The sequence below is a fragment of the Pithys albifrons genome, chromosome 1, assembly GCF_047495875.1.
Source record: "Pithys albifrons albifrons isolate INPA30051 chromosome 1, PitAlb_v1, whole genome shotgun sequence".
NCBI lineage: Eukaryota > Metazoa > Chordata > Aves > Passeriformes > Thamnophilidae > Pithys > Pithys albifrons.
Window position 1 is genome coordinate 98,821,424 of NC_092458.1, and position 24,514 is coordinate 98,845,937.

The following is a 24,514-nucleotide window of genomic DNA, read 5'->3' on the forward strand; positions in this document are numbered from 1 at the left end:
CAAAATGTTCCTCTTTGAAAAAGTTTTTGAAGCAGAGCAAAGACAATAGCTCAGTGTCATCCCACACAGATCAGATTCACTTTTCCAAAAGGAAATAAATCAATAACATTTCCTGCCCTGTTTGTATATTTGCATATGAAACTCAAACCCTTTAATTTGCGACAAAAAAGTACCAAAGCATTTTTTTCTTCATTAAGAAAGGAGATTTGTGCACTCTGAACAAAACTACAGTTATTTTAGGCTTGTTATTGATATTTATGTTTAATGATTTAGTTAAAATAATAATAAAACACCAAATTAAGTAAATACAGTAATTTTAAAAAAAAGTTATAAAGGTCCTATCTCAACCAATAAAATACTATTTTTTCAGAGATCAGAAGTTGGATCTCTAAAGCAGTTCTTTTCAGTATATGGAAGCTTTTCACATAATAGCAAAGAAAATATGCAGTTTTTCTTCTGTCTCTTGGATAAGTTTTTTCTTTACTGTCTAAATCTGATTAAATTATTTCCTTCAGAGCAGTGAGCTGCCTTGTAAAAACTTTTCCTACTGCTTAGTCATGCATATGAGTTGAGTGAACTCTCATGAATATCCTTGCTGCAGGTTGTTTTGTGCTTTGAAAATAAAACATAAGTTGTGATTATTTGCTTTTTACATTAGGAAAAGATTTCTGCTCTCAAAAAACAAGCTAATCATATTGTCCAACAAGCACAAAGAGAACAAGATCATTTTGTAAAAGAGAAAAACAACTTAATAATGATGCTGCAAAGGGTAAGTATTTATTGTCTTTCAAACATTTTTAGCATGTAATAAGAGAGCATTTCGTGGAATAAAAGAATGTAGAGCACAAGAAAAGCATCATTTGTGAAGCAGCTAACAAGTTGGTATAATATGATAAATAAGGTTTGTATCCATTCACCTTTAAAAAAAAGAAATCTTTTGCAATTAATCATCAGATTTCTTAAGAGAAAATGCTAGTGGCATTTTATAATTAAAAGGGTTTAAGAGGTGCCCCCTTTCCAGAGTCTTCAACCAGAGGACACTACTTCACCTGGATGCTCAATCTAGAAGCCTATGTGCTCTCTGTGTGGGTTCTAGAACTGTGCACAGGCAGCTCAGATTTTTGGCTTGTAACAGGCTATACTATGCCACAAGATGAGCTCCTTAAGATCAGCTAACAGCTGGTTAAATAAGAAGCTTGGTATGTTTTGCTTTTAATCATGAGAAAAATCACATTTAGTTCATTGAGCAGAATCACTTTCCAAATGTTGAGGGAACACTTACTTGGTTCGGCTGTGGTTAATTAAACAAAATCTTGCACTAGCTTTTCGTTCTGTACCTCTGATTTTTGTTCACTTCTACTCTGAATGAAGCTAAAACTCTGCAGTGCAGTTTCAGCCTTCTATCCCAGTGTGTTTCTTCATACATTTAAGAAAATTAGTATCTTTCACTTACAAGGCTGTTGGCATTTAACATAAAATGTCTGGTTTTAACAGGAAAAAGAAAATCTCTGTAATTTGGAAAAAAAATATTCCACACTTTCAGGAGGAAAGGGATTTCCTGTCAGTCCCAATGGTCTAAAAGAGGTAAAGAGTTTTGCTGCTTTTGACTTTACCATAAGTAACTTTTAGTAACACTTCATACAAAAGCACTTCATTATTTAGTGACGTTCTGGTTGTCACATCTTTCCAAATTAATTTCATACAATTTCAATTTTTTTTAAGTTATTCATGGAAGTCCAAATGCATGAGTGAGCAAGAATAGCTTCTCTTGACATTGTTCCAGATGTGACTGGTATCGCCTTAATTTCTTGCTGTGAAAAAATTATTAGTTTTAAGTGTGTGGAGTGTGTGTATGTCTAATTTTCTCAAAATGGACAATTAAGTCTCATTGAAGTGAAAAAGAATGAGTCCAGGAATAACTCTGTTGTACAAATACAGTTCAGTCTTGTTTTTGCCCTGTAAGTTTTATCACTGCATCCCCTCCCTTATTCTAAGGCTCTGCAGTAAAGCATGACAAATATACATGTTGTTCTTTTTAAAAAGCACTAAATTGAAGACTTCAAGCTATTGCTGTTGTAAGATACTTACTGAGCTATTTATTTATCTTCTTCTGAATAGCTGGAGTAAGTGGAAAATTTAGCATTTAAAATACACTGACAGGTATTTATGGCTGTTTCCTTAACTTCTGCTTAAGAGGTCTGACTGGCGTTGCTGGATCTGCTTATATCAAAGCCGTGAACAAGGTCTGCCACATCTAATGATGTAGGTGTCACTGTGGGAAGCTGGGCCCTTGAAGTCTAAAGCAACCATGTGTCCTTTCAGCACCTGGAAATTGGGTTCTTGTTTATTTGGTCTCCAAATGCCTGGTGTGCAGTTTCACATGCCAGCAGGGTTGAGCACTCTTCCCTACTGCAAGCAATGTTGCAGATGCTGAGACTTTCACTGCCCTAGGTTGTGTTCTGACCTGGACATCTCACCTCCCACCAGGTCATCTGGCAAGTCTAAGCTTAATTTTTTATTTTTTCTTTTAGAGATGGATCTGTTAATTCTCTCACTAAAGAGGAGGTGCTGTATCTGATTTTTTTTCTTCATATCCACATAGTAGCTTGTTTAATCACATATTTCAAAATGCAACTACATTAAGTGAGCCTACACTCTTTAATGTTGGATTATTCAGTGGTGTCATTCTGTTCACTACAGTGAAGTCAGTTAGGACCTACTCCAAGGCAAATAAGAGAAGGAACAGCTATTTCATTCTCAGTGGTCCCATAGGCTCTGTATTATAAAAGAAACGCCTTTCTTTGCCATATGTTGCATTTATCTCAGTCTACTTTAAGTTTTCTCTGACTGTTCTGGCACCTTTGAAAATCAAGCACTAAATGGCACAGACTTTAGCAGACTGCTGGCACACAGAAGTGAATTTCACCATGCAGTTGCTCATAAATCATTCGAGTCTGTGGTCCAACATTTCCCAGGCCCTCTTCACCAAAGCACACATTTATGACTCTCTTCCATCTGTTGGGAAGCTTACTCCCTTCCTGCACAGCAAGAAAGTAACATGGCCTCACATAAGGCCATAAGGATGCTTTTCCTGGTACTTAAATATTTAAGTAAGAAAATGCTGTTAAAAAATTCAGCATTGACAAAATTACTTGGATGACTAATCTGATTTGATACTATTTATTTAATCTAATGTAATAGGGGCCTGAGCTAATGCACAGTACAGCCATTTATTCTTTACTTTGTTTTTTATCCCCATGGTGAATCCTCATTGGTATTGTTAGTCAGAAGTGAATGTTTTTCATATAATGGTAGAAGTGCTTTTATCTTTAAAAATTAATGTAATCTTGTATTCTTAGAGTTCCTGAGTTTTGGTTACTGATCAACTGCTACAACAAGATGGTTAAGCAAGTTTTATGTTAATTCATGCTGGGCTTTATTTTACTATAGTCACATATTTTGAGATATAAACTTTAGTATCTTACCCAGTTTCCACATTTAATAGATGGTCAAATAATATCAGAGTTAAGATTTGCCTCCTGTTTGTATAGTGCTGTGTCTACTGTATGATAGATTTTGGTTTGATGATACATGATGATTTTCCAGCATTGTCTTATCTGCTTGAGAAAACTGATAACATACATTGAAACTTATGTTAATAGATAGTAATACTGGGGTTTTTTTGACCTTGCCTTCTGATTATAGGCACTTTTAAAAAGAAGAAATGCTGTAGTAGTCTGTGGCTTCTCTTACCAAATTGCTGAAGTAGACATACTGTCATGTCACTATATTGGCACAGTAATAGGAACATAGCCCCTTCAACACATTCTCAATGTGAAAGCAGCTTACCATCTTGATTTTTAAAAATAAGCATATTTCTATCTCATCTTTATGACGTTGCTTCAACAGTGATTTATTCTTCCTTTTGCAAAGCCTTGTTTTCTACAGATAAGAAATTAGGCCAGGGTCAGCCTGGAATCCTATACACAATGGATTAGAATCCATATTTTATTTTCTAAATAATATTTGTTCACTTAACACCAAAACACATCCATTGATTGTATTTCACCATTATATCTCAAATTTGCCTGCATAAATCTTCTCTGCAGGCAGAAGTGCACTCTGATGTCCCTGCCATCCCTCAGTCCATCACCTCCTGTATGACTGTTCAATTAAAAAAAAAAAGGGCAAATTGTAATGGTTACAGGGCTACTACTAACAGCATCTTATCAGAGTCTTCTGGTAATATATACAAGTCAGAACTATCTTCCAGACAATGCAACTGAAAGATGTTGTGTTACTGTCATTTAAGGAATGGCTTGCTCTTATGTAAGTTTTTCCTGGTCATTTGATTTAGGCAAGAAACAAATCAGGTTCTTTTATTTGAACATGGACAAAAAAAATTTAAGAGATAAAAGTAAAATTTATTCTTCCTTTTCCCCCCAATCTGCTTTCCTGAGAAACAGCTACATAATTTTCTAAAGGATATTTGCATTTTAGTCAAATCTTTTGGACACTTAAAGTATATTTCAGTTTTGATTGCACAAATGTTTTTGGAATTAAATTAAGAACAACTTTCAGAATACAAGTATTTAACACTTGAAAAGCTTGATGCTAATTTTATTTTATTTATGATTAAGTATTTCATTGATAACAAATATTTGGCTGTATCACTCTAAACTAACTTTCATTGTACTGGATACATTAATACTCTTGCATGTCTTTTGGCTTTTGCTCCTTTTAACTTCTGAATTCCTCCTTTTAGGGCTATATCAGTGTAAGTGAAATTAGTGAGCTGTATGGCAATTCCATGAATATATCCCCTTCCACTCAGACCCCCACAGATGCTGAAGCAGTTGAAACTGAGCCTTCCATGGCTGTGCTGACGAGCCAGCCACAAAATAAAGAGGTTTGTTTGAAAGACATTTCCCTTTGTTTGTGTTGTTCTTTCATGGGTTCTTTTTTATTTTCTTTATTTTTCATTTTTTGGTAATTCAACATGTAACAAATTGATCTGAAGCTAAACTCTGGTATTCCAGTTACCAAGTCAGATAACAGGTTTAATGGTAAAGCTGAAGAACTGCTCCAGTTGTAAAGTGGTCTTTGATGAGGTAGATGGATCTGAAGGCCAAAAAAACCTCAGTGCTTATCCAAGCAGCACTAAATTACAATCTTTGCCTGTCAAACACTATAATGTAATGCACCTTTGGGAAACGGTCTGTGGACAGGCTTAATGATGACTTGATCAGTGGTGCTCAGGTGTTCATTTCATATATTTTGTAGCTTCTTCTTGGTTTGTTTTGGGTATGTTTTTTCCCTGTAAGGTAGTAGAAGTATATCTCGAATATTTGTAGAAGATGGGTAGCTTCTACCTATCTTAACTATTCAGTGGAGTCTGTTCAGTCTGTCTTCTAGTTTACTCTTTTATCCTCAGTCTTTGTGATGCTTTTGCCTTTGTAATGATCATAGCGAATTTTTAATAAATCCCCTTTTAAAGGAATGGAATAACCTTAAAATTGTAAAGCAGCCTACCTGTGTGTTGCAATAAGGCAGCAACTGCTTTAGAATTTGGCATTTCTGGGCTGCTTCTCATAGCCCAATATGCCTTGAGAGTTGCAATACAACGTCCTGTCCTGCTAAAAACAGCAACAAACACAGTGCTTGAACTGCAGCTTGTATGTGCCATATCTTTTGAGAAATTCCAAAAAGAAAACTCTGTCTGTAATTTCTCTTTTTTCTATAAAGCTAAGATCACCTCTCTGTTCTGGATTTGTGTTTCCTCACTCTCTTTCTCCTCGCTCTATTGCTCAACTTCCATCAGTCCATTGGCCTGAGGTCATGGCTACTCATGTAGATCCTATTCCTTTATCTGATACACCTCCACCTCTTCCAGCTAAGAAACACCGCAGGCAACAACAGGTAATAGAGTCAAAGCTGATAATTTGGGATTATTTTGTTTTGTTTGCTTTTCTTATTGTGGCCATGAATGTGATTTACCAGTGAAGTTTCTAGAGTAATATGATAGATCAAAAGTTGATCCTGCTTGCAGACTGTTACACTTAAAGGCATTAATTTAAAAATCAACATGGTGTATTATAGAATGTTACTGAATAAAATTTCTCCTTATATGAACAATGCAGAGGCAAATACTAATATTTAAGAGTCATTGTAACTGTCAGAGGGCTCGCAACAATAAAGTATATGTGCCTGTATTTGAAATCCTAGTTTTTCATATACATTTGGATAAAGCCTTTCAAAAACTGTATTGGTTTTAAGTCACCACTTCATTAGAATAACTTTTAAATAGAAATTTTTCTTTGTAGTTGGGTTCTGCTTGTATACTAGACTTGAATTTTTAAATCAAAAGGTACAGGGACAGGTACACAAAATGTGCATGTGACTTAAATGCATTTTTTAAATCACTGTTAGTTTAATGTGATATTTGTAAAAATTCTGGAAAGCACTGTGAAGCAGGATGTACTCTGTATTTTAGATTTTGTTCTTTCCAGACTATCACCTTCAGTGTTTTCCATATAGAGCTTAACACGGGGCAAGTACGTCAATTCATTTGGTCAAAACTGTAACAAATTGCATTTGAAGCATTTCAGAAATCTGGACGAGCGCAAGAAGCAGCACAGCGAATGCATGTACATGAGTGATACTTTACCTCGCAAGAAAATGACTCCGTCTGCATCACCACATTTCAATAGCGCGACGCTTGGACGGAACACTGCATCCAAAGTAAGTGCTTGCTATTTATAACCTTCCAGCATCTGTATAAAAACCTGTATCATGTTAGAGGTTAGGTCAGGTGTAAGAATTATGTAATCCCCCAAACTCATATCTGAAACTGACTTGGAGAGAACTTCAGGTTTATTAACATATGGCAATATACACAAAGCCTTATGTACTTCCAGCCATTATTTGGATCTTTGGAAATGCCATGCTGTAGTAAGTTAATCAAAAATGCATGATTTCTATCTCAAGGAATATATTTTCAGGCTAGTTTAAATTGATTCTAGGAACATCACATGTTGTTTTCTTTCCTCCCTAAGCCTCTAAATGGTAAAAATAAGGTTATGTATAAAGTGAAAATACTCTTCATTCGTGACATAGTAAATGAAAAAACAGCAAAAAGGTGGAGATACTACTCCAAAAACATGTTGATACCCATGACAAAACAAGTTGCTGACACAAAAAAACGTCTTGTAACATACTTTTAAACAGGTAATTACAATATTTCCTTCAGGGACATTTACCATTAGGACAAAGCAACAGCTGTGGCAGCGTACTTCCTCACTGCCTGGCAACCATGACGAAAGAGTCAGAGTCAAGAAGGATGCACAAAGGTAAGATCTCTTTTTTATTTGATTCATTTCTGCTTACAGTCAGTGTTCAGTTTTTCAGGAAATAAGCCTGGTGTTGTTGTAATCAACAGGTCTGCAAAATACATTTACTTCTTGGTGAACAAAGCAAGCTGTAAATGTAGAAATAAGATGTTAATATTATGGTGTAGGTGCATGTGTGGTTTTGAAGTACATGGTAACAAAATATCATCCAGTAAAGCAGAAAAGTGCATTGAAAAATACACATTGTGTTAACTGGGTAATTTCTGTGAGTGATTTTGAGGCAACATACTACATGTTGCTTCCTTTTTTCTTTTTTTTTTTTCTTTTTAATATTGTGATCTTAAAAACTGTTTTTCATGGGCATGTATTTTTGCCTGGATAAATTCCTCAGACAAGGAATTGAGAAGCTGTGACTGTGGTACTGTAAGTGGTCTTAAATATTTGGGCTACATAATAGGAAAAAAGACATATGTTCCATTGCGAATAAATGGCTGATTTTTTTTACTAGGGACACAGTAATTCTAGATCCACAAGCAAGTTACATCTCTGAAACATGACCTTGTAGGCTCTGGGATTCTGTGTCTGATGTTCGTTGAATTGAATCAATACACTTATTTTCTGCTTTAACAAGACGGATTATTCGTAACTGTCCCATCTTCAAATGGAGTTGCTCCTCAGTTCCATCTGTCCGTTTATTTTCTTTCCAGTGTCTGCATCACTGTTATTGGTATTAGTGCAAGAGATCCTTATGTAATATTGCACTGACAAAGGCTGAGCTGAGATCGGATCCACCCCGTTGTTATTGGGCTTGTCAGAGCTAGCAGCTGTTAAAGGTCAAAGCAGATGACTGATGTCAGTCATAAGCACCAAGATGACTCAATACAGGCATGCTGAGAAAGGATCATGACTTAATACATCCCCTTTATAGAGCTGATACAGTTATTTGTTGGGTTTGAGCTTTAGTTATGCAGTGGGCCTTCTACAAACCTACTTGTGTTGTAACTAACTTACCTTGAGGTATTTCAGATGCCATACAAAAAGAACTTCATGCTCAGCTTGGAAAGCTTCTTCAAAGTAATGTGTGTGCAAGGAATATCTTGCAAGTACATTCAGACTCATCATTTGGAGGCTTTTTCAGTTTGAAAATCAAATAAGGATGTCTTGGCTAAACTTTGACAAGAGATCATGTTTGAAATTGGAAATATTTCTGTAAAACGGTTGCAAAAGCGCATTAGTGTGTGACCTAAAACAAGGAGTTTTAAAAATAGATCATTTTTAATGTTCAATTTTTTGTCAATGTGCAGCTAAGACAATGTAGGAGTAGGGTCAGGTTTTTTGTCACAAGAGTGAAAAAGAGAGAAATCTCATGAATCAAAATTGAATATGGCCTGACATAGAAAAGAAGCAGGGAAGAAAGAGAGAGATGTAGTCATTAAGGCAATTGGCACAGCACTTTTCATATGCTGTTGAGGAATCATATGCTATACTGCTTCTCATACTTGTTGGCCATTATTTTTTGAAAGTTCCAACAGTTTGAATAGAAATACTAAATTATTAAGAGAGCCTTAAGGGATTAATTTGTAGTGGGAAGGAGAACAGTTCTAGATGTCCTTTTCTGAAGCATCAGCTTTACCAAAGGGAAATAATGCTGCTGACAGGTGCTGTATTTGAACTGTCACAGGATTTGCAAAGTAAGAGTTGTAACAGGAAGGATACAGGAACACAAGGATTGTTTGTGGCCTCTCTTAGTAGTTAGTGAAGGATTTATTTCCTTTATGTTCAACATCATGCTCCCTGAATTTATTGCTATTGGAAGAACTTGAAGAGTGTAACTGCTTTGGCACTGAGGTACCGTGTTTGTAGGCTGAGGAAAGTTCCTTTGACTGGGTAGCACACCACAGAAGTATTTGCAGAGTTCTTTCTGCCCTGCAGTGCAGAACTCAGCAGCAACAGAGATGTCCGAGTCAGGTGGCTGGAGTCAGATCCTAGAGTATTTCTATCCAGCTATACCGATGGGCCAGACAAACAGTGTTCAGGCACACCTCAATATATATCATTGTTCGAGCAGGGAAGGGACCGAGTTTCCTCTAACACTTCATACCCATGCTTAGCACATGGAGGGAAAGCAAACTTTCTTCAAGGTCACAAGTAAAGAAAGTGCATTTCTGTGGAACAGTGAGATTTGGGTAATATTCTGAACATCATGTACTATTTCAACACACCACACAGTACAAATCTTACTTGTTTTCCACTAAATCAGTGGAACTTGTCCGAGTAACTAGGATCAATTTTAGCAGACACCTTGAAATACATCTTTGAAAACCAAGCCAAATGTCATGCCAGCGGACATACTTGGAGATGTTTTCTTATTCCTTCACTCAATGCTAAATGTTTATAATATAATAATTACAATGTCTTTAACACTAAAAGCATTCTTGGGGTAGATCAGGTTTGCCTTTTCAGACTATAGGAATATTTTTGAGGAATAAGATTTGCTAACAAATCAGTGGAACTCTACAAATGTGTAAGGTCTGATTATACTGATAAATATGAGCTCACTTCTCTTCCTGCTCCAAAAATTAGTTGTTCACCTAAAAACAGTAATGAATAGATGAAGTGTTCTCTACCTGCTGTGTACTGAACCAATGCTTGCTTTTCTTAGGTCTCTTTTTCCCACTTGACAGGTTTTTCACTCCATCAGTTTTCTGTTTAAGGTGATCTATTACAAAGGACATGAGAGTCTTCGCTTCCTGATCTCTTGAGCATAGAGCTGCACCCAGTGCATTTGATCTGGGAGTGCTTGGCACAGTGGAGAGCCAGGGTCTTAAGTGTTAAATGCCACTTCACTCATTCAGTGTGGAGCCCTGGATATTACACAGTACTACACAAACTGCTATCCAAAGAGGGTGATGCACTTCTGAAGTGATATTAGTAGCTTCCTGTGTTGCTTAGGGCTTCATAGTATTGAGCAAACTTTTAGACTAGATGTTTTGGAGGGTGTGTATACATCTGAAAACAAGTATATTTGACACTGGTTGGAGGAAGTGGCAGCTCAGCTAGTTTTAAGATATTTTCTGAGTGTTAACCCTAAACTAGTCATGGTCTAAAATGAGTTTTCTCTAATATGCTTTCTCCAGGTTTTCTTCCAAGAAGGTAAACGTAAAAGTCTGAGATGAAAAACAAAGTTAAAAATGAAGTCAGGAAATGAAGAACAGCCACTTGAACAGGAATTTCAATCTTATTTTCTTTATGCGGGAACAAGTAATATGTATGAATAAATTTTAGGATGGATGCAGGAGAAATAATTTCATAGATTCTTAAGTACTAAATAGCCTTCATTCCAGGAGTACCAAAACTTTGTTTAGTCAGTCATGTGAGTTCAAGAATTGTTATTGAAAGAAACAGTCACTGTCAGTAATCACAGCCTGAGTTAAGAGCAACTTACAAAATGTTTCAGAGGATGCATATTTGTTATAAATCTTAAGTGGAAAAGCTGCTTCTTATCAATCATTCATGAAGTATTTTTGAAGGACTGTATTTATTAATTCACCTGCTGTGTACATGCCTTTGTAACCAAATCGTATGCAAAAAAATGAAGAAGCTGCTCTTTGGTAAAATCTGTGTTCAGTACTGGGCCCTGCAGTTCAGGAAGGATGTCAAAGTGCTGGAGCAAGTCCAGAGACGAGCAACAAGGCTGGTGAAGAGACTTTACACAAGGTCTGTGAGGAGAGGCTGGGGGAGTTTGGGTTGTTTAGCCTGGAAAAAAGGAGGCTCAGGGGAGACCGTATCACTCTCTACAACTACCTGAAAGGAGGTTGTAGCCACATGGGGGTTGGTCTCTTCTCCCAGGCAACTATCAGTATGACAAGAGGGCTTGGTCATAGGCTCTGCTAGGGGAGGTTTAGGTTGGATATTAGGAAGAAATTCTTTACAGAGGGGGTGATCAGGCATTGGAATGGGCTGCCCAGGGAAGTGGTGGATTCACTGTCCCTGGAAGTTTTTGAGACAGGGTGTGGCACTTAGTGCCATGGTCTAGTAACCGCGGTGGTAGTGGATCAAGGGTTGGACTTAATGATCTCAGAGGTCTTTTCCAACCCAGCTGATTCTATGATCTAGAGACCTCACACTGCACAGACTGAGACTTGGCCACCAGAGTGCAGGGTGCCAGAAGCCTGCACAAGGACAGGCAGGAGTGAGGAGGGAGAGTTAGCAAATTCAGCCCCATTGACTGCAGAATGGACTCCAGAAGGGAAAACGGAATGGCTATCTGGGAATTAAGGTGTGAGACCAGACACAGGACTGGGGGGAACAAAGCTGCTGGGACAGAGAAGTGAGGTTACCAGCAAGATGATTATTTGAATTCTTTCTAAGTTCTACAGAAAAAACTATGTTGCAGCCAAGGGATATTTGTACAATTTATAAACTTTTCAAAGCAGTTTGCCTTTTTGTTTTTGTTGTTTATTTTTTTCACTCTTTTTCTTATCAAACTCAGGAAAAGCCAGAAAAGGTATGAAACAACCCTTTACCTGGCTTTATCTAGCATGTCATGTTTTTGCGAAAGTAGTGATTGCATTAGCACTGTCAAGAAGTTCCCAAAATACTGTAAAACTTTTAAATAATTGTTAAATAATGATAACACTCCAAAAATTCTTTCTTTTTTGTGCTGTCAAATAACCTGTCACAACAAAACTTCTGATTTATGTTAATATCTGCACAGCTATGACTTTGCACAGGCCTAATTTTTTGCTTCTTTGCTCACAGCCACACAAGTAGAGCAGAAAATTCAGAAATCTTTGCAGATCTGTGGGCAACAATGACAAGGTAGACAGACTTGGGCTTCTTACTTTGACATGTTTCCATACAGCAAATGTGTCTTGACATGTTGATATCAATCTTTTTTTTTTTAATTAAAAGAAGGGAAAGAAGGAAGAATAGGAATAAAAGAAAAATTAAAAAAAAGTAAGGGAATCTTTTTCATTAAATGTTTGTGGGTTTTTTACATACTTGACAGTGCCACTTTCAATAATAGCTTTCACCTTTAGTCCTACCCTCACAAGAATTTTGTAGTGGTGTACCTGTTTTTTGTGATTCTGCAATAACTCCTTTGGAATAATTTAATGATATGCCTTTATGGATATTTGCAATACTTTGCCCAACAGTATGGCTCTTAACGTGGTTTACTGTTTTACTACAGAGCAATGGAACTCTGTAGTAAAACCAGTGCAACAAGAAGCATTTTAGCTCTTGTATCAGATTAGACTTGACTGGTACAAATCATGGCTTGTGGGAAAATTTTAGTTAAGTGTTCAATCTTACAAGGAGTCTAATGTTTTTGAGTGCATGTTGTGTGACTGGGCACCTGAACCATTAAAAATTCTTTAAACAACAGATTGTACCTGCCTGATGTGCAAGTGTGGCTGTAATGGAGGCAGGTTGGTCATGAGACTTCTTGGTGTCGGTGCTCAGCTGATCCTGAGCTTTGAGCTGCCTTTTGCTTACAGCATGAAGATAAAAGGAGAACACTGAGTTATTCTTTTTTTCAGTGAATGAGTCTCATTTTGCAACTTAACAAATATATATTTCTTGCAGTGTTTAGTTACATTTGCATGACTGCATAAATTTAACAAATGTTTTGCTTAAAAATGGGTTCTTTATCTTAATGGAAAGTTGACTCCTTTAGGGGAGTGTTTGTAGAACTGCTGTGCTTCTCTATGCCTTTTAGATGGGTTTATTTTTCAGTGAAATATAAGATAGAGAATTAAGATTTTTGAGTAGGCAAAGTTTGGCAGAGAGCTCAGTAGAAAAACATGCGTTTGGATAAAGCTCTTTCAGTAATTTTATTTTTCTGTTTCCCTTATGAATAATTGATAACGATTTCACAGGAGCAGTTAGGTTCACATATGAAAGGTAATTGCTTATCTGAAATAATAGCAGCAATGGGGGGAAAAAAGGAACCACATCTGAATCAGTAACACCTGTATTGTGTGAGATTATTATTTATGGCTGCTGAGGTGTATTTTTGTCCCATTTCTCTCTTACTAATCGAAGCAACTGAGCTTTTATTGAAATCTAGTGTTCTTTTAAATGGCAAGTAAAGTCACATATAGTTTCTTAGAAACCAGATTTAAATGTGTGTGAGAAACCTTTCTGTGGTACAAAGGAAAGTGAGGAGGAAACAATCTGCCTTGGAAATGCTTGTAGGGCACACTTTCCTTGATAATGTGCTTTAATTATTTAGCTGCAGACACACTTTTCAGATACCTACAGCTGTTGTTTCCCTGAACTGGAACTCTCCCCTCTCTGGCATCGCAAAAAATACCAGAGTAATATTGTATGTGCAGATAGAGAAGGCAGGAAAATATTCCCATTTTAAACATGTTTTCCTAACATGAGCATCTTAATGATGACTAGTAAGTATTTTTATCTGGACCTTGCTGCATTTGTACATTTGTCTACATTTTTCCTGCATCTGTTATCTTAAATATGTGGAATGTCAGTTGCTGCCCTTCTGTACAAATGGGAGATTTTCATGTACGCTCCAGCTCTGCCAGCAGCTCAGAATTTGGGTCAGAAATGTGCATAAAATATTATAAACCTGACTGAGCATCAGAACTGTGAGAAAGTCTCTCTTCTTGTATTCATTGAAGGAAAAAATGAGCAGTGCAGTTGCATTTGTAATCACATAGATTAAACAACCCTTAAAAGGGCACTGTAACATACTTCATCAGTTAAAATGACAACTGTTGTTATACTCTCCTGTTCAACAGGCAAGCTCAACAAACTCTCTCTAAGTCTGTATAAATATTGCTACAATATATTCAAAGAGCAATGGAGACATGAGATAAAAATAATTCTGAAGAAACATTTTCAAAGGACACATAGCCAAAGAAAGTTCCCTGTGTTCAAGGATGGCTTTTCAGAAAAAACAATTTTGTGGAAAAATCATGATTTTATGGATAAAGAATGTAACCTTATTTTTCTTTACAGTCATTGAGATATAAGGATCTGCTTCAGTCATGTAGGGTGAACTGCAGTTTCAAAACTCCAGGAAAGTACCTCTACATTAGTAGCTACGGTGATGTGACAAGCAGCCTGTATTACTTCAGCTGAAATTAAAACTTCAACTTGCAGTTATGTGCTGGTTTAAAGGCAAACCAGCAGGGGAAATGAACTCACCACGAGAGAGATTATTAGTCAGAGCTAAAATTTAATAATAATATTACAATAAATACACTGACACAAAAGGGAAATCGCTTTCAACTCACAAAAAACCCAGCAGTATAACCCAGTGTCCTGGGGCACAAACCCAAGGGGGTTTGTTTGCCCTTGTGCTGAGACCCCTGTGGCTCCCCCAAGTCCCGAGCAAAAGGAAATGAAAAACCTGTTGGTGCAGGCGAGGGTTGTGGTCTGGGCGAGAGCGGTGATCTCCTCCTGTCGACGTCCTGCTGCTCCTCTGGATCTGACAAGAAGTCACCAAGGTCTTCTTACCCACCACTTATGTACCCTCAGGGAGCACCCAGTCCCTCCTCCAGGGCGGGGACTCACACAATGGGTGATTAACTCTGGGAGCCAGGGGGTATTGTTGAACTGTTGATGGCCCATAGCAGCCACACCCCCTCAGGCTGAGTGTGAAGGTGATAATGACCCCCTGGGCAGCTGCTGCTAATGGTCCATTGTCCTTGGGGAATGAATAGAGGGGGTAGAATACACAGCTTTGATCACCCCTCACACAGTGTTAACTGGCCCCTCCTGCTGAACTAGGACAAGTTACCAGAAGGCAAAGTTTCCCAAAGAGACAAAAAATAATCCACATTCAATAAAATCAGACAAGTACTCAAGACCAAAGAATATAAAGACTTGGTTTTGCCTAATTTAATCAGTATCAGTTCTCATAGATCCCTGAATTTTAACTGCACAATTTTCCAGATTAGGCCTAAAATTTTAAATTTTAAAAATTTTAAAATTGTATTAGATTTCCATAATACACATACAAGAATACTTATTGAAAGTCTACTGATCTGCATGTATTTGTGTACATCATAGATTAAAACAGGTATTTAAAGCTTTTATTTGGGTTATGGTTAACTTGTGAAATTAGCTGTAATATTGTTGCACCTTGGTCACAGTGCAGATAAAACTGAGGTGGTGATCAAAATGTCTGTGCTGCTAACAAGTTGTGTTCCAGACACAAAATTCTTGTGTAAAATAAAGGTTTTCTCTGTACTTTATAGGGTATAACCATCAGCGCGTCTGTGAAAACCAAAGGCAGAAGTCACCTGAATTCTATAGCAGAACAGCGTCTGAATCCAATGTGTATTTCAATAGTTTTCATTACCCAGATCGTAGTTACAAGGACCATGCCTTTGATACATTAAGCTTAGACAGTTCTGACAGTATGGAGACAAGCATATCAGCATGCTCGCCAGATAACATTTCCAGGTAAATCATCTTTCTTTCTGATCTTATGATGGTCATAGGGTCATAATGAAAAAAGAGAATATGCACATGTTGATACTATGGTAGTTTGAATGCTGCTGACTGGTTAAGAAAATAGACAGGCATAATATTTGTGTAGCACCTCATAATCAGGTTTAACTACATCTCACCTGTTTATTTGAAGATGAAATATATAAATATGGAAAGGTTAAGTGATAATGTTGAAGCTTACAGAGGTATCAGCGCTTCCTTCCCTGGTCACTGTAGGGAAGGAATTTAAAGACGTTTGCCACCGATGATGTACACTTATTCTAAAAGTCCAGCATGTTACTAGATGCTTAAACTGAAACTCTTAGGGCTCCTCCAGCAGTCCTTTTTGTCCTTCCCTCTTCGTTTTCTGGGTCAGTAAAAACAAAGAGATGACACTGAAAGGTTTAGAGCCCTTGGTTGCTTTTCTCATCCTCAGAGGCTATCAGTTTAGATGCCATTCCTCAGATCAAACAAACATCTGTGATCTGTGTTAAAAAGTCCAGCCGAGTCTCCAAATTGTGTGCAAAGAGTTTTCTTCTGACAGTCTGGTTTTCTTTTCTCACAGTACGGTAGTGCTTTCATTCCTGCTCACAGTCCTGCTCCGTCAGTTTCACAAGCATAAGTGGAGGTTGATAATTAGGTACAGCCTTGTCACAGCATTACAAATTCCTTGTGAACACAAGGACAGCTTTTTTTGGCTAGCATGTTATGTTTTATACAGCATCTGTTTCCTGTGACAGGGAAGCCCCCTGATTTCCCCTTGTAGTCTTTATCACTGCAATGTTAAGTGCTTCAGAACATACCAGTGGCATTCATTCTGCTGGCCTTGTTTGTTTGGGCTTTTTTGGGTTGGTTGGTGTTTGCTTTGGGGGGTTTTTTTAAGTAAACATTAGGAGTCAAGTTTTGAGAATTTCTGTTTTAAATAGATACAGTCAGCCAGTTTCTGATAGCTGGAGACAGGCCAAGAATTAACCCTGTCTCTGCAGTGATCTGACATGGGCAGTGGTATGTGAAATCCATTTCTCTCTGACTTGCTGCTCTGACCATTTTGGAGGACAATGGTGTGTGTCTGAGCTACCCCAGGGCTGTCTTGTAAGTGCAATCTCCAGCCCAGGATGGGGGAGCCATGACGGCTGTTGAATTTCACTGATGCTGTTTGCCCTTCTGCCTCACTCTTGTTCTTCAGAAGCTTCCAGCCAATGCTGGAAGAAATCAAACAAATAAACAAAACCAGTTCAAAAACCAGAAAAGGACCCACTACAAGAGATCTTTCAGTTTCTCACAAGAAGTTTCTCACAAGGTGAGGGAAGAAAAGAGTGGGGGCTGATTTGGTTGATAATATTTGGAAGATAGGCAGATAATTTTCCTTGACAAAACTTATTTTTTTTAATTTTGCTTTCCTTAAGCAAAATTAATTCAGATTGTTTTAGATGGTGTTTGACAATATTTTCTAGCCACATCAGACTGTAATGGAAGACAGTTTATGATGCTTTGTTCTGACACATTTAAAATACATAAGTTATATTTTACCATGTTTAAGGTGAGAGATAAAGCTTTTTCCTGGAAATGCATAACATTTGTCAGTGCTCAAAGTACAGAAGAAACAGAACAGCTGTAGTCATTCATCAGCTTGCCAAACAGTAGTACATCTTTTTTTTGCTAGTGGCTACTGCACTGAATTGGATCAGAACACTATCAACTCCATTCTTAAGCTATCTGATGTTGGACTGAAAAATATTTCTTTAAATACCAAGTATTCTTTTAAATAACTCTGGGCTTTTTTGTTTGTTTGTTTGTTTGGGTTTATTTTTTTTGTGCAGTGCTAGCACTTCAAATGTTGCAAGAATAGAAGAGATGGAGAGACTTCTGAAACAAGCACATGCTGAAAAGACTAGGCTGCTTGAAACCAGGGTAAGCATAATTTTGAGTAAAACTAAGAGTTTAGATAATATCCTCCTAAATGGAACATCAAACCTAAATAAACTACACCTAATAAACACTTAAAAATTACCTTTCCTTTCCTGGTTTTACCCTCACACTATACCTTTGAGCCCATATGCAATATCTGCTATCTCAGTGGGCAAGTTGGTGGCAAAATCCCATAAGAAGCTAGGTCAGCATTGTTCCGACACCTGCAAGGAGAGCTGTTTGAGAAGGAACCTTCATTTCTATTTGCAATGCTTACTCCAAATTTCAGTCCACTGTGCTGGATATAGAATTCTGCCTACTTAAGAGGCAAAAAGGGATTTAGCCCTAGCTTAGAAATTGTATTACTAACTACAGGTTCACATAACTGAAGTTCTGTGTGTGCTGTGGTACATAGGAACGTGAGATGGAAGCTAAAAAAAGGGCTCTGGAAGAAGAAAAACGCCGCAGAGAGCAACTGGAGAAAAGACTGGAGGAAGAAACTAGCCAGAGGCAAAAATTAATTGAAAAGGAAGTCAAAATACGTGAGAAACAAAGAGCACAGGTGAGATATGTTGACATGAAATAGTTATGAAGTGCAAGACTTCCCCTTCATATACAGAAAGGATTAAGTGCATTTCTGCCAATGGTAAACAGAACTGCTTTCAGCTGAACAGATGGTTTAGTATTTCTGAGGTGCAACTGTTTTGCTAAAAGTATGTTTGGGTTATTTAGAGCCTTAGATGACCAAGTATTCATTTAAAGTTAAATAATAGCATAGATATCTACTTAGCATCTTACATATAAAGGATAAATATTAATCCTATAGGATTTGTTACAGAATATGGGCCGAGTATATATTTTTTTTAGCCAGAACAACAGAAGTTTGTGAGTTTGTTAATTTTGTAAACCATTGGTGTGGGGTTTTGTTTTTTGTTTTGTTTTTAATACATAAAATACCTTGGAATGTGAATTGTTGCTTCCAAATAGTTAACAAAAAACCAAAACAACACAAAAAAAACCCCAAACCAGAAAAAAAACACAAAAAAAAAACAAACCCAAAGAAAATCATAAAGAATCTTTTCCAACTCCACATCTACTGAAGAGAAGAAATAGTATTTTTTCTAAAGTTACTGGAACTTTACAACATGAGAAACATCATTGAATTTAAAAAGTGTTACCTCCTACATATTTTTCTTCTCTTTAGGATTTAGTAGCATCTTGAGCTTTCTTTAGGCCTAGTGGTCTTACCTATTTATTTATTCCACCCAAAATGATAATATATATGGTACAGCAAATTGATGGCAGTCATTGTTAGTATACTAGAGCAAGAAGATATCTCTACCATAATAGATGTATTTGAGTGCAGAAGATTCCATACCATATTTGAGTATCTTTCTGGTCTTATCTGTGCTACCTTTGCTGGTATTCAACCAGCTGTTTCTAGTTAAATATATACATTACTCTGTTTTAATGTAAAATGTAATTACACATACAAAATTTTACTTACTTGATGGCCTTTTTTTTCTAAGAAATTTTGATGACAACTCAAGTGTGGGATAAACAACAATGCAATGCTGATATCTTTATCCCAAATTAGAGCATGCATGTGTTGTAATAGAATGCCCTATCAGTTACTGCTAATTGACAGACTTGGCAGAAAGGCTGAAGACTGAGTTGGCAGGAAGACAAAACATACCTGTCAGAAATTACTACGATTTTTTTGCTAACTTTTTTCTTTCCTTTTTAGAGCGAGACCCATTTTTTCCAGCAGTTTTTGACACTTAGAAACATAAACTACAGGAAAGAACTCCACCTTTCCACTTGCCAAAGCTGGTGCCAGCTTATATCATATAGAACTGCATAATTTTGAAACAGTGCTAAGAGTTCCTGCAGGCAACACAGCTCCCATTGCATCAAGAGGTTCTTAAGAAATGCAGTAAGGGAAAGTCCCTTCAATTTGAGATTCACAGTGGGATTTAACAGGCTAACTTCAGGAATGGAGTGAGGGCAGATTAGTTTCTCCAGGTCACAGACTTCTCTGGAGTCCCGGGGAAGAGAGAGAGGGAGATGCTTTTTTCACAGATCATTCAAAGTGCCTAAAATCAGCTTTTGTTCCAAAGTAGCCTCTCTCTGTCTTGACTGCAGCAGGAGCCTTGGGAGACATGTCTTCTGTGTTTAAAATGAGCAGGGGTGGTTATGCATAGACCCTCCAGACATAGAAAACAAGCATATTCCCTCAGCTGGCAGAGGTCCCAAATCACTATCTCCTTCTGCTTGTTCTCCCAGCTGACACTGTCCAGGCTTGATGTGGAGTCTAGAACTGCAGTCAAGAATGAGGCAGCATCTCCTGTGCTGCTCTGTTGACTCTTGCAGAGGGATGCATTTCTTCTCTCTATACCATATTGCTGATTGTGAACTACATATCACATTTCATTCATTCAGAAGAAAATAATTCTGTTTTTTTCACTGCAACTTTTGAAATTACAGTTCACTGTCATTAGTTTTTTTTCCTGTTGTAGCAAGTTCTTATTATTTGTATTATACTTTGCATGAAAATACCTGTAGCAGTGAAATATCAAAGAGTGAGATATGTGCAATGAGTATGTAGCCCAGAGAAAAAAATAGGGGTTGCTTAACATCATAGAAATTAAGTTCTTGGACTTCATCTAAAGCAGCAACACACATTTACATTTAATTAGTGTGTTAATTCTAAAACAGCCTTTCTGAGCTGTGGCCCATGTTTTCCCGCTTATCAACTGATGATTGCAAGAAACTACTATGCTCTGTCTGGCTTTTATAAAGTTTCCCAACGCTGTAAAGTTAGAAGTTTAAAGGATTTTTCTTTTAAAGAAAATCATGGCTGCGGCAAAAGCTCTTTAGTTTTCTTACGCTCATTCTTAGAATCTATGAGCAGTTTGCAGTTATGTCCTTGTAGCAGAAAGAGTGAAGGAGAAGGTGAGACTTCTGTAAAAATAATATGATTTCTTTTCTTTCCTGGAGGCCCGTCCCTTGACTCGCTATTTGCCTGTTAGAAAGGAAGATTTTGACCTACGTAGTCACATTGAAACAGCTGGGCACAACATAGAGACCTGTTACCATATCTCCCTCACAGAGAAGACCTGCCGAGGCTTTCTGATTAAAATGGGAGGGAAAATTAAAACATGGAAAAAACGATGGTTTGTTTTTGACAGAAACAAGAGAACTTTTACTTATTATGCAGGTAGGTTGCCGGATCACTGCTGGGGTACATCTGTCTCTCTATTTTTCTATCAACTTCAGCTCTCTTATGAACATACAGGGAGTCCAGATAAAACATTTGTATTTCATCCAGTGTTCCACATATATACTTAGAGCTCATGCAATCCCTTCCCTATAGTGTTCAATCCTAATGTCAGGTAAGGCAGAACTGAGCATACGAAACAAAGGAAGAGATGCAAATAGGCAAGAGAAAAAATGGAAGATGATCAGGTTCCAAGTATACAGAATAATGACTCCACATAATTTATTTTCAATTATTATATACTTCCCCCAATGACAATGATTTCTTCATACAAGAATATAATTTATTATACTTACCATGAAAATTAAATGGAATGCTTCTGCAGTCCTATAGCTTGATGTGCTGAAAAAACTTTCAGAAAATTTAATATTCAATTTAATATACTTTTGAGTTTGCCTTATTTTGAGAGTCTAAGGAGTTTCAGATGAAGAACATGCAATACTCTAAAGAGGTTTCTGTACACTAAGTTGTATATATGTACAATATCTGGAGCCATTATAAGCAGTACATTACTTTGTTATCTTGGGTAAACCCAGAAATTTGGATTTCAGGAACATACATGTTTTTCCAATTGCTATGCAAATATACACATGGTTTGACTTTGAAGTTTCAGAGGAAGCCAGAAAAATTACATTTAGTTCTGAGTATTTATTGTTAGGAAAGCCCAGACAGGGGCATATGTAGGATGGTCATTGCTAAAAAGCAGAAGAAAACATCAAGTACAATAAACCCCATCCAAACTGTTTTGTTTACTTTTATGGCATTATTGCTTTCCAGCAACTCAAAAGGAACTTGATAGTAGGCTTATGCATTGCTCTCTGTCTATCTCTTTTAAAATATATATTTGAATTCACTATATTCATTCATTACATTCCCACTGAATATTTCCTACTAGTTTGCACTAATACTATGAAGAAAGTGACAAACGTTTTTTATTTTGTTCTTAACATCTGGTTTATTGGTCAGCAAGGCCTGTAACATAAAGTAGTGTTCCCGTCTGGTACTGATCTCCTTTTATTTTTAGTAGTTTTCTTAACAGTTAACAGTATCAGTTTTGACTGCAGTACAGTTGTCATCATTTACTTTGGATTGCAGAAGAAAACTTTTTATAAAGTCTCAAGGACTTCAACCCACAAGAATAATTTTATGAGAATTCTATACCAGCTGCACTAAAATGCCGGTGCTTGTATGAGTGAGGATCTGGCTAGATCGTTAAATCTAGTAGACTTCCAAAATAAATATTGATGCTGTAAATTCAGAGTATTTGAACTCTTAAGTGAATATATTGATACATTACTTTAGTTCTGCAAGTGCACTGGACAAAGAATTTACCCTAAAGTTTGACAACTTAGTGTAGCAACTGAAGTGTTTGCACTTTCTGACCTGAAGAATACAGGGAACGCTGCAAAGACTGTTGTCATGGGAGCTTGTGGGTACCTGAAATACTCTCGTAACCAAGGCCCCAGGTGGGCCTGAAAGGAGAGTGGATCCACTGTTTGCTTGTACTGCACGGACAGTATACTTTGTGTAGTATTGCATTTAGTTTAGTATAATCTATGCTGTAATCTTGTGATCTGATACCTCAGTACTTCTATTGGTCCGCTGGGGGCTGGCAGGGTGATTCCCAACACTGTATCATTTACTCTATGGGTTTTCATTTTGCCATCATATGAAGCATTCGAAACTGCCTGCAGCTCGTGATAGGATGTAAGCTGATTTCTGTGAGTGTACAAAATGACAGCAGGACCTCTCATGGGACTGACTGCATGACTGTTCACTGTTAAGGTAATACTATAACTTGGGGTCAGAAAGCATTATATTCTCCTAATACAGCAGTACTGGGAGTGAAAGGAAGTTTGCCCTTCAGTATCACATGCAGCTGTGATGCTTCTTAACCATTTCTCATCCTACTGCAGGAAAATGTAGAACAGATGCTGACCTGTCCTGCTTCTTTTGTCAAACATTATAGTTGAGATAGTAAGATATTAACTTCCCAATCTGTACCCTCTCTGCCCTAATGATTCACTGGGTAATACTGGGACAAAAGACAGTGTGAAATGATATCTGAAATAGTTCAGAATTGTCCCCCTGCAAGTGTCTGCTTCTTTCCATTGCCTTTAAAGGGAGATTAAGTCAACTGTGTCTCCACTGTAAGTATCAGAACTCGAGTGAAAAAACTCCCAGCCCCTATTTCAGCTTTGCTGCAGGGCGATGTTGGTACACAGTACCACTGGATAGCAACTTACTCCTTGTTAGCTGCCTCCCTGTAAAACTATCCATTCAGCCATTCCTATTTAACACACTAAAGCAAATGGAGAGTTCCCATTTGCCGTGGGGGCAAACTGTGTGTAATTTACATGGCTTTTACCTTGTGTGTCACTGTAGGAGAGTGCAAACAGATGATTATGATGCTGGAGCTGATGCCCCAAAACATTTAACCTCCTGAAAACTTTTCCATGTGTCAGAACCCATAGAAACTTGCCTACAACCTGCTAACTCCACATTTGAATAATAAATATTAGCTTGAGACTGAGGGACATTATTATAAATGTGAAGAAGCCTTTTTTAAAAAAGTACAAGCACAAAGGATGTTCTAATGTAAAGGTTTTGCTATCAGATTGTATTGAAAATTTCCTTATCATGACAGTTTTCCTTTGAAGGCAAACTAGGAGTCTTGGCTTGCAAGCTGTGTGAAGTCTGGCTAGCCTTCATGCAATTGGAAGATTGGATGTATCTGAGACATCTGCCCTTCTGTGGGCTAATACCAACCATATTGTTTAGACAGTTCAGTGAAGGGAGCGGCTTGCAAATAGCGGAGCAAACTGCAAAATCTTTTTTTCCTTTGAAGCCAGGTGGAAAAGAAAACATGGTAAAATCAATAATGCATCTCTTAAAAAAACTGATGAACTATTAAGAAAGGTTGAATTTTCTGTGGGATTTCACAAGCAGGACTATTAAGCCAGTTACTTATCAGCTGAACATATAGAGAAATAAGATTGTGCTTCTTACGGTATTGTTCATTTCACTTCTCAAGTCATGTCATTCTCTCTTTTCTGTTTTAGACAAACATGAAACTAAATTAAAAGGTGTAATATATTTTCAAGCTATTGAAGAAGTTTATTATGATCATCTAAAGAATGCATATAAGGTAAATGTTGTTATTGCTGTTTTAACCACATATTAGAGAGCAATACCCAAAGTATGGTTGCTGTTGTGAACTCAAATAGAGAGTTGACATTATGGGAAAAAAACTTCCACCAACAAAAAAACAAAACAGCCATTAAAAAAACCAAACAAACCTGGAGTGGAGAAAAAGGAAGAGGAAGCTAATCAGTGATTAATATTGGAATTTTTTTTTATACTGATGAAAGCAGAGATAAGTGTTTACCTGGAAAGTGGGATTTGGTGCAAGGAGTTCCTTAGTTGAGTGGCAAGACCACTGAAATCAGTGGAAACATGCTGTAAGAAGTGTTTATGGTGTATAGAAACACTTTAAACACATCTGCTGCAC

The 24,514-nt window shown here is 37.2% G+C and overlaps 1 protein-coding gene across 8 annotated transcripts in view; it reads left to right on the forward strand.

Moving 5' to 3' along the window:
* The window catches only part of PHLDB2 (pleckstrin homology like domain family B member 2), a 70,401-nt gene that overhangs the window by 43,799 nt on the left and 2,088 nt on the right, over nt 1-24,514 (forward strand). For 6 of the 8 annotated variants that reach the window (XM_071562016.1, XM_071562041.1, XM_071562069.1 and 3 more), the window contains 10 exons: nt 659-769; nt 1,495-1,584; nt 4,766-4,909; nt 6,601-6,741; nt 7,250-7,349; nt 15,581-15,788; nt 17,636-17,726; nt 18,139-18,285; nt 20,724-20,943; nt 24,066-24,151. In XM_071562016.1, the coding sequence (XP_071418117.1) occupies nt 659-769; nt 1,495-1,584; nt 4,766-4,909; nt 6,601-6,741; nt 7,250-7,349; nt 15,581-15,788; nt 17,636-17,726; nt 18,139-18,285; nt 20,724-20,943; nt 24,066-24,151 (1,338 nt within the window). The remainder of the gene's footprint in view (nt 1-658; nt 770-1,494; nt 1,585-4,765; nt 4,910-6,600; nt 6,742-7,249; nt 7,350-15,580; nt 15,789-17,635; nt 17,727-18,138; nt 18,286-20,723; nt 20,944-24,065; nt 24,152-24,514) is intronic. The other 2 variants (XM_071562049.1, XM_071562059.1) reach the window with 2 other exon arrangements.